Genomic DNA, 15,806 nt, shown 5'->3' on the forward strand with positions numbered 1-15,806 from the left:
TTCCTCATCCAGCTTACGGAGGAGATCGGCCTGGAAGATCTGAAGCGTTGCCATGGTGTGCAGCGCTGATGCAGCTTGCCCGGCGGCGGAGAAAGCGCGGCGGAGCAGGCTTGACGTCGTGCGGCAAGCTTTAGAGGGTAGGGCCGACTTAGCACGCCGTCCAGCAGAGGGCGGGCATAAGTGGGCCGCTATCGCCTCTTCGACCGGCGGCAGCGAAAGGTATCCTTTGTTCTTGGCATCGTCAACAGCGGAGAATGCCAAAGAAACAGCAGGACGCACTCTAGCCGAATAGGGGGCGTTCCAGGACTTGGCAACTTCTTCGTGTAACTCAGGAAGAAAAGTCGCCGGTCTGGACGCAGGCGAAGCGCGCTCCCCAGGCAGGAAAAATCCATCCAGCCGGTTGTGAGCGGGCTGCTCAGGCGAAGACCACTCGAGGCCGAGGCTCGCCGCGGCCTGTGCGAGTACTCGCATGAGCTCCGTCTCGATGGACGCTCTCTTGCCTGAAGACATGCGGGCAGGGGGCGCGGGGTCCTCAGAGCCCGCCCAATCCTCACTGCCTGACGCCAGGATAGAGCAGGAATCATCCTCTCCCAGCAGGGCTTCCTCATCCACGATGTCAACGGAAGCGGCGGCAGACGGCGGCCGCTGTCCGTCAGGAAGCGAGGCTGACGAAGCCGGGGAAGCAAGCGGGCGAACCGGCGAGCTTTGGCGGCTGAGGGAGGGTTCCGGGGCCCGCTGGGCACGGCGCTTTTTACGGCGCGACGCCGCGGCGGGCGGGGGAGCAGTCTCGGTGAAGAAGGCTAGGTGAGTCCTCGGAGTCGCCATTGCCATCAGCTCGCAGTGAGGGCAGCCGCCGTCAGTGAGCGCGAGAGCTGCATGTTCCTCACCCAGGCAGGAAACGCAAATCACGTGGCGGTCCCCGTCGCTGAGTGTGGCTCTGCACGAGCCGCAGGAAGGCATCTTTAAAAAGACGCTAGCTCTTTTAGAATGTGTGTCGCGGCGGCGACACACACACACAAAAGTACAGTGTAATAAAAGGGAAGGATATAAGCGCCGGAAAGCGCAGCAGGAAGGCAGGAAGGCGGCGCGGCCAGCGACTTCAGTGACTCGTCCCGCTGAAGGTGCTCTCTCTCAGACGGCGCGGCTTCTTCTCCGGCTCCAGCGATGCGTGTGCTTCGCTTGAAGGATGAAAAATCAGATAATAGCTGCCTGCGAGCGGTATTTATAGGCCTAGACCACGCCCATTTCGGCGGGACGTGACGCAGCGGGCGCGAAGTGCCCTGATTGGGTCTGGCGTCACGCCAGGCCTCGCTCGATGGGCTGCTGCAGTTGCCGCAGAGCAGCCAATAGGCGCGCGAGCTGTCTCGCCTATGTCTGCATGCTGCCGCAACGCGTTTTGCATTATTACAAAATTAAGGATAATTTTTGGCTTCAATATCTCGCGGAAAAAGGATTTTCCCCTAGCGTAAGATATCTTACGCAGTACGAGAGACCTCTCGTAAGAGAACAACATTGTATTTGTATGTAACAAAACCGCAGCAGAAAATTACAGATACTGATCGGCCTGCTTTTCATTGTATGAAAAAAGTCAGTAGCTTTGACATTTTCATAATGCCTCTTTTCAATGCTGAGTTTGGAGCTACATGAGGGGTAAACGGTGACACAATTGTGAAGTTTTGACTTTATTGTACTGAAGATAATAGATGATTGTACTGCATTGTAAAGAAACCCTTTTTTGGTCCCACTTTGTATAAGGTGTCTTTATGTACTTGCATCAAATTATTGTTAGTTACAGTGTACTTATTGTGTTGATTTTGTATTGCAAAACTGCTGCTATTGAGCTGGATATAGGTAAGGTTAGAGACAGGGTTGCTGGTATGGCCAGGTTAAAGGTGCAATTACAGTGTAGCCTAATTATAGATGTAATTTCATAAATTAATTACAGCTCTGATTACGTGCAGATATTTTGGTAACATTGTATTTTACAGTGTCATTGTTATGTTAAATATAGTTACTATAGTAATACATATAAATATAAATAATATAGTAAAACTATAAATTATGCATAATTACATGCAACTAACCCTGAACCAAACCAAACCCTAATCCAAACCCTATAGACATGTAGTTAATTAGTATTACTCGAAACTTGTGTAATTAAATGTGTTAAATGTATAGTGTAACTATGACACCTTAAAATAAAGTGTAGCCAATATTTTGAATTTACGTACAATGTAAAAACATGTATGCGTTGCATCAAATTAATTTAAATGTTAGAACAGAGAACTACTATAAAATAAAAATCACCAAAGATACAGTTGTTTTGTGGAAGTTAGATTCAAATTCTCTACTATATTCCAAGTCAATAATAAACAATGACCACACTAAATATAATTTTTTATGTGATGAGTTCAGTATCGACAGATTCTGTAAATTATGTATGAACTGTCCTTGGACGTCAGATAAATAGAGACCTTGCTTTTCAGAGCAAAGAGAAATATAACTCACAGGTTATGTGAGATCGAATGTTCAGACATCACCACTAAACTGATCGATATTGCTTCTTGAATTATGACTGTAAAATTATAGGACTCAACACGACACATGGCTTGGTTCTAAGGTTCAACTTTATTTGGCTAGAATGCATGCAGGTACTGTATTAACAACACAAAAGACAGCAAATGTCCACATTTCCAGAACTATGGAAAAATGTATTTCTTCCAAATATAAAACATCCACTGAAAAAAGACCCTGCTTATCATTTTCAAATAATCTGTAATACATAACAATACATTACTGAGTGGTGGTTCAATGAGCCCATAATTGTATTAATAGAAATACTGCCGATTATTTAGGTTTGTTTTTCATAAATAGAGCTTTAAAGTTGTGGAAGTAAAAAATCCCACTCGTTTTCTCCAAAGAGAAATACGTTTTTAAAAATATCATATGAACCTTTTGAGTGATTTAAAAAAAAAAAAAAGTCATAAATAATTGTAACCAAAGTTAAAATGCATTATAATATTTGCAGATTCCTTGTTGCATCTGAAATTGGTTGTTTTTCATGTGCTTTAATGTGTTTTACTGTCTAAAGGAGTAACAATGAATAGATAAGTATTATAATGTATTATAATTGTGGTTGAAATTATTCATGAGATCATACAATGCATTATAAGGTGCATTATATTAAACATATTTGTATAATGCATTATATATGAAGCCTTTAAGTAAAGCGTTACCAAAAAACAAATATGTTGTTCTGTACTTATAATCAAAATTATAGGCCTCTGTCCGTAGTTTTATATTTTTACCATTGCCTTTGATTCACTGAAGTCCTTCACAATGCTTTATAGGCTGAGCAGTTCATTTACTCATAAAATACATCTGTGCAAAACAACTGAAATGATTGGTTATACTTACAGTACAAAGAATGAAAATGGCACAATTCACAGGAAAGTCTTTTTACTAAAACCACTAGAACACAACAGTCACAAGACAATGCCAGTATAACCAGTAGCCTACTCTGGTAACACTTTACAATAAGGTTCATTAGTTAATTCCCTTAGTTAACATGAAGAATGAACTGCACTACTTCAGCATTTATTAATAGTATTTAATATTAATTTTAACATTTACTAATACGCTATTAAAATCAAAGGTTGTATTTGTTAACATTAGTTAATGCACTGTGAACTAACATGAACAGACCACTATCAGCTGTATTTTTATTAACTAACATTAACAAAGATGAATAAATACTGTAAGAAATGTTTTGTTAGCTCATGTTAGTTAACTAATGAACCTCATTATAAAGTTTGACCAGTAACGTTGCTCTTTAATCGTCTGTAATATGGGTGACGTGAAAGCCGCTCAGTTCGACTCCCTTCTTACATTCGGTGAGGTTGGGATTGATGTCCGTCTCCTCTACGGTCTTCCTGGAGTTGTATGTGGATTTCCAGCGCAGGAGAACGATCCTCTTGAAATATCTGACGGTGTTGTTCTTCACACTGACGAAGCAGAAGGTGTTGATCATACTGTTGCTCATGGCGATGCACTCGATGATGTAGAACGCCACCAGCGAGTTGCGCTCTCGCGAGATGAGCGTCGGGTGGAAATCCCGCAGGATTGTGTATCCGTAGTACGGAGCCCAGCAGAGGATGTACGCCGTGAGGATCCCGATGAGCACCATGACCGTCTTCCTCCGGCAGCGCAGGCGTTTGCGGATCTGCTCCGTTTGGAAACCCGGCACGCTCTTGAACCAGAGTTCCCGGGAGATGCGCAGGTAACACAGCGCCATGGTGAGCACCGGCCCGACGAACTCCACGGCGAAGATGAAGAGGAAGTACGAGCGGTAGTACAGCTGTTGGTCCACCGTCCAAATCTGGGCGCAGAAGGTTTTGCTGCGGTTCGCCCCGTTGGGGACTTTGGTCGCGGACGCGAAGTATGCAGACGGGATGGAAATGAGCACCGGGACGACCCACACCCCGGTTATGAGACAGTATGCGGTCTGGAGCTTCATTCTGGGCCTCAAGGGATGAACGATGGCCATATACCTAAAGACGACAAAGATGACCAGGGTCAATTTCCATTCATACTGTACGGGGAAATGCACTAAAAACATGCTTTTTTGTTTACTAACCAATGCTGTTTAACCAGGTTTAACTATCTGCACTGGTGTAGCGCTGCGCCAGGCAAGAATCACAATTTTTTGGTTTACAAAAATCTTTTTTTTTTTTTTGTTGTTGAAAAAATCGGGTTGAGGGAATAATTCAATGACTCACTCATAAAGACTTCACTTGTTTTATTACTGGGTGTATCAGCGTTTTTGAACAAATTTCTTGAATTAATGATTCAATGACACATTTTTAACAGTCACTTGTCGCCACCTACTGGTGTAATGAAGTAACTGATACAATCTTTACTTGAAGCGTTAAGTTACTTTCAAAATGTGATTCAGTCTATTTGGATTATATAATTATGAACAATAAACTTTTATTCCAGTACTTCTGTGATAATATGAATGATTGTAAGACAGAAATAATGATCCTGTGTGGTTAAAAAAAAAGAGACTGTTTGTGAAGCGGTTTCATATCTATTCATGACAACGGCTCTCTCTGGATCAGAACACAGATCTGAATGTTCCTGTGATCAGACTTATCAAAGGTTTAATAAACTGAGCCGAATCTCTGTCATTTAAGAATAAGATCGCAATCTTTTAATGATTAATCATGCAGCTCTGTCTCCTTTTCTATGAATTTGCATAATTATGTATTGCACCCTCACCAATGTCATTAAACGTAAATGTCATACAAGTAAAGTCTGCTAGCTTGTGGACTTAATTTTATTTTTTTGAGTGAACTATCCTTTTTTCATTCTGTATTGTGAATGATCACATCTTTCTTATTATTTTATAAATATAAAATATTTTAACATAACTGCTAACTTTACACTGCACTGTGTTGAGTGAAAACCTAAAGCTCTCTAACACATCGAAGTCACTGTGAAATCAATTTATTTCAATATTGCAATATTTATTATAAATAATTGATCAGCACATCATTGCTGTGTTAAATTGATGTTCCTGGTAATCTTGAATCAGAATAATTCCCTCTTGCAGCATCTCTTCTCTTCTCTGATGATGAGGGCGGGGCAACCTGTCACTCACATGAGATCAGCCAATAGCAAACCACAATCATACAATCAAGCCCCGCCCTCATTTGTTCTCGTTCCAGAAGCGTTTCACTCTGATATACTACACAATAGAGGAGAAAAGACTAGAGCAACTTCCCTTTCAAGCTGACTTTAACACAATTCTTTTGCAATTCTTCATCTAGTACAATTTGTTCTATTTAAAGGGATACTCCACTTTTTTCGGAAATATGCTCATTTTACAACTCCCCCAGAGTTAAACAGATGAGTTTTACCGTTTTAGAATCCATTCAGCCGAACTCCGGGTCTGACGCTACCACTTTTAGCATAGCTTAGCATAGATCATTGATTCTGATGAGTCCAGTAGCATTTCTTTCAAAATGACCAAAGAGTTTCAATATTTTTCCTATTTAAAACTTGACTCTTCTGTAGTTAAACCGTGTACTAAGATCGACGGAAAATGAAAAGTTGCGATTTTCTAAGCCTATATGACTAGGAACTACTCTCATTCCGGCGTAATAATCAAGGAACTGTTTATCTTAAAATTTAAATTACATCACTATTTTCTCACGTTCATGTTGTTCCAAATGTACAGTACACGTTTATTTAAAAAAAAATTTAACACAATGGGAGATATTATTATTATTTTTACAACAACAATTCATAGTAGGTTTTTATAATGCATTACAATGCATTCAGAATAGCATTATAAATATCAGTGTCATAGTTAATCTAATCATTAAACTTACATCACTCTTTATGTTGTTCCAAACATGTACAGTATGCATTTTTTAAACACAAAGGGGAATTTTATTATTATTATTATTATTACAATAATAATTCATAGTCACTATGATTGTCAAATCTGCCAAGTATTAGTAGATCCAGGAGAAATAACAGTTGTTATTCACCAATAATCTTCCCCTTCACCAGTGTTACTGTATGAAATGTGACATATTCAAATGTGAAGAGATGTGTGATAACTAGAAGGAAAAACATATTATAGAATTATTTTTTAATAGAAGTCAATGGGGTCCAACAACTGTCTGGTTACCCATACTCTTCAAAATATCTTCCTTTGTGTTCAACAGAAGATAGAAATTCATACAGGTTTGAAACAACTTGAGGGCGAGTAAATGATGGCAGAAATTTCATTTTGAAGTGAACTATTCCTTAAAGTAAAGTTGCTAAGATAGTGAGGTTTTCACTTGCTTTGTTCTCAATACAGGATAATGCATGGCAGATTTTTAAATCCTACTGAATAACTGGAAAGCTTTTGTTGCAGAGTATGCAATATTTTCCTCACAGTTGAGTATAGGAGCCTCAATGCATAATGCATGAATCTGAAAGCCAAGAATTTTTCGGCCACTGAATATGCAGTATATAGGAGGATATCTAAATCACACCGACCTGTCGACGGCGATGGCCAGTAAGGCATTGGTGGACACATACAGGGACACAGTCCTGAGGTAGTTGACGGAGGCACACAGCACTTTCCCATGGTCCCAGGAGAGCTGCTTGACCACGTAGTAATCCACCAAGAAAGGGCAGCACACCACCGCCACGATGAAGTCGGAGATGGCCAGGTTAGCGATCAGCAGGTTGGTGAGGTTCCTGAGTTTTTTGTATCGGGCCAGAGTGGCTATGAACAAGAAGTTTCCGAAGCCGCACACCAGCATGATACAGACCAGGACCGCTCCGATGACGATGGTGGCCACGAAGTAGGCCAGTCCCTGCGTGGTGTCCGGCATCTCGTCAGCGGGAACGCCATAGTCCATGTCGTAGAAGTCCGTGTAAGTGTCATGGACGTCCAGAACGGGAACTTGACTGTGAGGGTTCACGTACACGGCCGCCAGCTGAGAGATGTTAGCGTCCGCCATGGCAGGAACACCAGAGGAGTGAGTGAGTGAGTGAGCTCTTGAAATTTCTGTCGGGTTTCTCGCCTCGTAAGGTTTTTCTATCAGTCAGCGGTCATGATCCAGGCTGGTTCTTGTCTTTTGATAATGCTTTAGATGCTACATTTTCAGTAGGAGAAAGCCGCACATGAAACACAAAACAATCACGGTCAATGAAACAAAACATAAACACAGTCAATCAAACACTGTTTAAAAGTAGACACTTCAAGCTTTCTAAAGACATATCTCATATAAATTATTGTTCATTTTTGTGACGCGTTTCAGAAAGAAGTTCACAGAGGCTGAGATGGCAGAAAGTTTTGTTGTTCTTCTGAGTGTACACAAATAAAAGTATTCCTTTACAGTTTCAAATGACATATTACGTTCCTGTATGATAAAAAACGACAGTATTTTAAGTTGATTTTGCAGCTTTGTGGAAAACCATCACAATCCAGGGGGTTAAAGAGTAGTTCACCCAAACATTAAATCTTTAATCTGCCCTCGATCTCGTTCATGTGTTCTTCAGAGAATTAGCGATGTCTGATTCAAGAACAAATCACAAAAGCGTTGTACACACAGCAGTTCTTGAGTAAATGTCTCACTGTGGAAATTTAACAGTTCCATCCCATATGACAAAAAATATATACTTTCAAATATATTTTTAAACTTTTTTAAAATATACAAGAAATGGCCAAAAAATATATTAATGTAAATATATTTTCTATCGAGACACTTTTTGACCATTTTTTGTATATTTTAAAAATAAAAATGTTTATTTTTTTAAAGCATTTAAAATATATTTTGCCCTCCATATATTTCAAACCAAGAGAATACATTTACCAATTTAACATTTAAAGAAAAACTTTACTTGTTGTACATGAATACGTGGACTTTAAAATGTAAATTAAAAAAATTTAAAAAATTGCCACACTGCAAAAGTTGGAGGTTATAAAAAAGCAGGAGAAATACTTTGAGGAACAAAAGTTCAAGGTGTTGTTGGTAGGTGGATTTATGTTGTGGCTGATCAGTGTATTTTAAATGATGGATATAAAACCTAGTGTAGATCTTTAGGAGGCTATTCCATCCACATTTGCATTTAGCCAAAATGTAGTATACTGTAAGACTGGAAATGTGTTTTCTTGACCCTGAAATACATTTTGGTATATGAATGTTAAAACGAAATATATTTTCAATTTCAACAATGTATTTCATTGTGTACAACACATATTCAGCATATATTTTGGGCAGAATTATTTTTTATTTTTTTATTTTTTGCCATATGGGATTTCAGAAGACTTGCAATATATATTTTGAGAAACTTTTATTGTGCTTTTAGTTCATTGAAAGCTTAATTTCCGTGTCACTATAATTGTATGGAAAAGAGCAACCAGAGTATTATTCAGAATATCGCCTTTTGTGTTCGAAGAAAGAAAGAAAGTCATACAGAGTTGGAACGATTAGGTGAATAATGATAGATTGTTCATTTTGGAATAAACTGTTCGGTTAAAGGTCCCATTGCATGGATTATTGTATTATTTTAGAATGATTCCTGGGGTGCCCTTATAATGTTAGTATGTTTTTTAGATCAAAAGTTGTTATAATTTAGAAATAAAAGGCATATTTCCTAGCCTGATTTTAGGCTCTGATTTGAACGCTCTGTTTGAAGGGGCGTGTCTGCTGTGAGACTGCAGTGTAAACGCCCACTGCTGTGATTGGCTGCTGTGAGACTTCAGTGTAAACGCCCACTGCTGTGATTGGCTGACATGCTTGCATATGAAATATCTAGCATTACATGTGGAACTCTCTCGAATACTTTTACTATTACAGCTATTATTCGTTTTTACTATTATAGCTATCGAGATTAACGAATCGTGAGAAGTTTTTTTAAGTATTTAGATCTATTCCCATCACATAAAAGGTTGCAGAGATGAGCATTGAGCAGATGACAGCCTGTTTATCGCGTGAATGAAGATCTTATCATTGCAATGCAGTTTCTGCACTCTCATTAATGCTTTCACCAATGCAAACATGAGGTAAGTACAGTAAGAGCTTCGTTGTGCAGCGTAACAGTGATTTCATAACGAGTTTTGGCAAGTGTCCAGATAAACTCGCGCTGTGTGATTGACAGCTTGGGCGATTGGAAAGGGATTGGTCTTTGATTGCTTTCTGTATATATATTAATCACAGTTTAAATAAGATTATTTTCATCCTACTAAGAGAAACGAAGTGAAGTTGATCGTTTAGTCACTGGCTTGATTTACTGATGCATAAACAGTATTGAACGACTTTGAGAGAAAGATTATCTGTCTGAACTTGAACAATTACACATCAGACATTCACATAACCCACTGGTTCTTCAGAGGCTCGGATGAAGGAACTAAAAAAATACCTTTGTGTTCATTTGTACATCCAAACACTGAGCAACTGCCATGCTTCGCTTGTTTGCAAGCCATGATGTCTCTCGAGGAAAAACCAATATCGCGCTCGCACAGCTCATTTTCTCATGGCCGGGCCAAATTCTCTTTGCGGGCAAAGAATAGAAAGGGGAGGTAACCTTTTCCCTTATGACGACATAAAGGGAAGATTCTAGATTCGCCCCTCTCAGCTTTCATTTTCTCCAAAATACCCAGGGCTTGGTTTACACCAAGCGTGCCGCACAAGCCTTGAAAAGTGAAGCCAAAATGTCTCGATTGCCCCCCGGTGACTGGTCCTAGTATAGGTCGTAAACCCCGCCTCCCCGTCTTATTCAACGGGACGTGAGACCAACTAAACAATTAAATTACACTTCAAATATCTTTTTTCCAAAGGTGGTTTCTTGCTGTCGTTTTTATCACGCTGATGTAAGTTCAAGTGTCTGTTTCAAAAATAAGTTGGTTTTTAGTTAGTTACGTGATGCTATAAAAACGGTGGTGTAACGTCATGATTGACAGCTGTGATTGACAGGTTCTCGAGCGAAGTAGTCACTGAAGCACCAACGAAATTTTTTTTCGGGATCTACGGAGGACTGAGGAGATTGTGTTTACTTTATTTTAACAAGCCTCTTGTCGTACTCCAATACATTTTTAAAAAAGTGCACTCAGGGAGAGTTGGTTCTGCGAGAGTTAGGGCGGAGCGTTGATTTCGCGGCTTTACTTCCTGCTCACTACTGCGCAGGTCTGGTCCCCAGATCGCTACTGCGCAGGTCTGGTCTCGAGATCGCTACTGCGCAGGTCTGGTCTCGAGATCGCTACTGCGCGGGTCTGGACCCGAGATCGCTACTGCGCGGGTCTGGTCCCGAGATCGCTACTGCGCAGGTCTGGTCCCCTGGTCCCGAGATCGCTACTGCGCGGGTCTGGACCCGAGATCGCTACTGCGCGGGTCTGGTCCCGAGATCGCTACTGCGCGGGTCTGGACCCGAGATCGCTACTGCGCGGGTCTGGTCCCGAGATCGCTACTGCGCGGGTCTGGACCCGAGATCGCTACTGCGCGGGTCTGGACCCGAGATCGCTACTGCGCGGGTCTGGACCCGAGATCGCTACTGCGCAGGTCTGGTCCCGAGATCGCTACTGCGCGGGTCTGGACCCGAGATCGCTACTGCGCGGGTCTGGACCCGAGATCGCTACTGCGCGGGTCTGGTCCCGAGATCGCTACTGCGCGGGTCTGGTCCCGAGATCGCTATTGCGCAGGTCTGGACCCGAGATCGCTACTGCGCGGGTCTGGACCCGAGATCGCTACTGCGCGGGTCTGGTCCCGAGATCGCTACTGCGCGGGTCTGGTCCCGAGATCGCTACTGCGCGGGTCTGGACCCGAGATCGCTACTGCGCGGGTCTGGTCCCGAGATCGCTACTCCGCGGGTCTGGTCTCGAGATCGCTACTGCGCGGGTCTGGTCCCGAGATCGCTACTGCGCGGGTCTGGACCCGAGATCGCTACTGCGCGGGTCTGGTCCCGAGATCGCTACTGCGATCACAAAAGTAAGTGGCTGGTGAACTGGGAATAGAATAGAGTAAACATTGAAGTTACTTACACAATGTGTATCTGATATGAATAAAACGTGTCGAATTATAATGGAAAGGATTATTATTACCTCTTCCATAGACATCAGTGTGTATTTTACAAACTCTAAATGTATTGTTTTTTTAGTACTTACGTAGTCATATCGTATTGTATCGATATCGAGATATCTGGCATGAAAATCGAGATATGAAATTTTGTCCATATCGTTAAGCCCTACTTTATTGTACACTTTATTACTCTTTTTTGTTGTTGGTTAAATTAATGTATAAATTAAATAATTAAAAAGGTCAAAAAAAAAAAGAAAAAAAAAAAAGAAATAATTTAATCTAATAATTTTAATCAAAATTAAATGAATGAACAAAAAAATAAATAAAATAAATCCTTTAAATCTGTTTAAAATTACACCTTTGTTTCGCTCTATCTCCTATAAAAGGACATTAATTTCATCTTTTTGAAAGATATCTTTTTTTTTTTTTTTTGCCATTTTGTCAGTGCCTCCGCCTGTAGGTGCTTTATATAGACTTGTCTTGATTGCTAATCCACAACAGATGACAATTATTAGGTTAAACGTTCAGAATACGATTCCATATAAGGTTATGTTTCAGCACTTCTCGAATGGACAGCGACTCTTAAGTAGCACGTAGAGCGCGTTCTCGCGCGTTCATGTTAAGTGCATTTTTGGGAAACGCTCGTGGAATTGCTGCGAGCGTTCGTAACTTTGCACGTAGAAAGCGCTCTTAAGAGCTAAGATACATCGTTATCGGGAAACCCGGCCCAGGTCTGGACCCGAGATCGCTACTGCGCGGGTCTGGTCCCGAGATCGCTACTGCGCAGGTCTGGTCTCGAGATCGCTACTGCGCGGGTCTGGACCCGAGATCGCTACTGCGCGGGTCTGGTCCCGGGATCGCTACTGCGCGGGTCTGGTCCCGAGATCGCTACTGCGCGGGTCTGGTCCCGAGATCGCTACTGCGCGGGTCTGGACCCGAGATCGCTACTGCGCGGGTCTGGTCCCGAGATCGCTACTGCGCGGGTCTGGACCCGAGATCGCTACTGCGCGGGTCTGGACCCGAGATCGCTACTGCGCGGGTCTGGTCCCGAGATCGCTACTGCGCGGGTCTGGACCCGAGATCGCTACTGCGCGGGTCTGGTCCCGAGATCGCTACTGCGCGGGTCTGGACCCGAGATCGCTACTGCGCGGGTCTGGACCCGAGATCGCTACTGCGCGGGTCTGGTCCCGAGATCGCTACTGCGCGGGTCTGGTCTCGAGATCGCTACTGCGCGGGTCTGGTCCCGAGATCGCTACTGCGCGGGTCTGGTCCCGAGATCGCTACTGCGCGGGTCTGGTCCCGAGATCGCTACTGCGCGGGTCTGGTCCCGAGATCGCTACTGCGCGGGTCTGGTCTCGAGATCGCTACTGCGCGGGTCTGGTCCCGAGATCGCTACTGCGCGGGTCTGGTCCCGAGATCGCTACTGCGCGGGTCTGGTCCCGAGATCGCTACTGCGCGGGTCTGGTCCCGAGATCGCTACTGCGCGGGTCTGGACCCGAGATCGCTACTGCGCGGGTCTGGTCCCGAGATCGCTACTGCGATCACAAAAGTAAGTGGCTGGTGAACTGGGAATAGAATAGAGTAAACATTGAAGTTACTTACACAATGTGTATCTGATATGAATAAAACGTGTCGAATTATAATGGAAAGGATTATTATTACCTCTTCCATAGACATCAGTGTGTATTTTACAAACTCTAAATGTATTGTTTTTTTAGTACTTACGTAGTCATATCGTATTGTATCGATATCGAGATATCTGGCATGAAAATCGAGATATGAAATTTTGTCCATATCGTTAAGCCCTACTTTATTGTACACTTTATTACTCTTTTTTGTTGTTGGTTAAATTAATGTATAAATTAAATAATTAAAAAGGTCAAAAAAAAAAAAAAAAAAAAAGAAATAATTTAATCTAATAATTTTAATCAAAATTAAATGAATGAACAAAAAAATAAATAAAATAAATCCTTTAAATCTGTTTAAAATTACACCTTTGTTTCGCTCTATCTCCTATAAAAGGACATTAATTTCATCTTTTTGAAAGATATCTTTTTTTTTTTTTTTGCCATTTTGTCAGTGCCTCCGCCTGTAGGTGCTTTATATAGACTTGTCTTGATTGCTAATCCACAACAGATGACAATTATTAGGTTAAACGTTCAGAATACGATTCCATATAAGGTTATGTTTCAGCACTTCTCGAATGGACAGCGACTCTTAAGTAGCACGTAGAGCGCGTTCTCGCGCGTTCATGTTAAGTGCATTTTTGGGAAACGCTCGTGGAATTGCTGCGAGCGTTCGTAACTTTGCACGTAGAAAGCGCTCTTAAGAGCTAAGATACATCGTTATCGGGAAACCCGGCCCAGGTCTGGACCCGAGATCGCTACTGCGCAGGTCTGGTCTCGAGATCGCTACTGCGCGGGTCTGGTCCCGAGATCGCTACTGCGCGGGTCTGGACCCGAGATCGCTACTGCGCAGACTCAAGTCCCAAGATGTCAGCGCCATATCGGGACACTGGCGGCTTCAGTTCTCACCAATGGAAGAGAGCGAAGGGGCGTCGTCCATCTTTTTTTACAGTCTATGATTTACACCCATCAAAACGTCTAGCCACTGGGGGACCATAGGCAGGCTAGGGAAACTCATATTTAGGTTAAAAAAAACCTCATAAAGTGAAATTTTCATGCAATGGGACCTTTAAATAATGAACACATTTTCATTAACTTGAGGGGGAGGAAAAGTTGAAAGAGTCCCGTGGAAGAAACAGCTCCAGTCTCCTGCGGATAATGTATTTATAATGTATGTACTTTCTCCTTAAAAAAGTGGATGAACGTGATTCACTATGAGGGAAACATGAATGTATGCCACTGAGAAGCATTCAGACCTCTTAGGAAACCAAGCAGAAAGAAAATGATGCATCTTTGCAAACCAAAAGCATTTAGATGGTAAAATATGCCATTTTAAAGAAAAAAACAGTTTTAAAGCGGACAGTTTGACTATACATTCAAGGATTGATTATTAAAGTGTGATGCTTATTTCAAAGTAAAAAATCATTTCACTTAAATCATTTTACATTATTAAACATTTTGCCTTCCTGGCTCCACCACAACATCCAATTCCATTTTAATAAGATTCGGCTTTTATTTAACATGTATTAACAATGCTTTAAAAGGGTGTTAATTTGTGATACATCAAGTAAAGCTTTATATATTTATATATTATAATTAATTGTAATCACAGTCATGATACATTATAACCCCACAGTATGTAAATACTAAATAGAAAAATGCAATATACCTATGGAACAGGAATATTTTATCACGTCTGCAACATGAGCTTTATTATAACCACGAAGAGGCATCATAACGCAACTGTGCTTACAATTATTGTTTGTTTTCTTGAAATGAAAAATCAAAAATTCTGTTTGCTGGCCGTTTACTTTATTACATTTTAGCAAGGCTGTAAACGGTTCATAAAGAAGAATAACAATAATAGACACAGATAATAACAGATATTTCACAATGAATACTTGACACTTTAATAATCAATCCTTGAATGTATATACAGTCAAACTGTCCGCTTTAAAATTGTTTTTTGTTTTCTTTAAAATGGCATATTTTACCATCTAAATGCTTTTGGTTTGCTAAGATGCATCATTTTCTTTCTGCTTGGTTTCCTAAGAGGTCTGAATGCTTCTCAGTGGCATACATTCATGTTTCCCTCATAGTGAATCACGTTCATCCACTTTACCACTTTATCCAACATTATGTATGCTGTCACCTCATGTTTTATAACATGTTTAGTATGAATAACGATGAAGTTGTCTCATCTGATGTTGTGCGTAAACTTACCGACTTGGAAGAGTTGAGAGACGCGTGTCATTGTTGCTCGCCCGCGATGTTTGCCGCATCCGTGTAACGCGCGCGCTGGTGTGCGCGGCTCCGCTCGGGTCCTGCACAGATGAGCATCTTCTCTCTCCCTCTGGTGGCTCATGTGAAAGTCTGATCAGTGGCGCGATCAGTCCTCCAGCACGGCTTCACCTGTTCACCATGACGCTGTGACGCGCGCTAATTGTAAGAGTCTCTACAATACGCCAAATTATACATTGAATACAGTCCTTGAATTAAAAGGCTCAGTTGGGATTATATTGCAACATTATATATAGCCTGTAGATATAGTTATAAAGTGTCCCAATTTACCTGACTGAATTCACCCAATATACTATCC

At 41.7% G+C, this 15,806-nt stretch overlaps 1 protein-coding gene across 1 annotated transcript; it reads right to left on the minus strand.

The window, feature by feature from the left end:
• Positions 1-2,609: 2,609 nt before the first annotated feature.
• On the minus strand, positions 2,610-15,559 carry prokr1b (prokineticin receptor 1b). The gene is made up of 3 exons (XM_084391927.1): positions 15,431-15,559; positions 7,057-7,661; positions 2,610-4,550 (listed from the first exon to the last, which is right to left on the minus strand). Exons 2-3 carry the CDS (start codon positions 7,524-7,526, stop codon positions 3,833-3,835), a joined length of 1,188 nt encoding a protein of 395 aa, XP_084248053.1. The 5' UTR covers positions 7,527-7,661; positions 15,431-15,559; the 3' UTR covers positions 2,610-3,832.
• Between the last annotated feature and the right edge of the window lie 247 nt (positions 15,560-15,806).

Source organism: Rutilus rutilus (genome assembly GCF_951802725.1).
Source record: "Rutilus rutilus genome assembly, chromosome: 20".
Classification (NCBI taxonomy): domain Eukaryota; kingdom Metazoa; phylum Chordata; class Actinopteri; order Cypriniformes; family Leuciscidae; genus Rutilus; species Rutilus rutilus.

Coding starts and splice junctions, on each gene's coding strand:
- prokr1b (XM_084391927.1), bottom strand. CDS start 7,526: ATGGCGGACGCTAACATCTCTCAGCTGGCGGCCGTGTACGTGAACCCT. Junction 4,551..7,056: donor CTGGCCATCGCCGTCGACAG/GTCGGTGTGATT, acceptor TGTCGTCTTTAG/GTATATGGCCATCGTTCATC.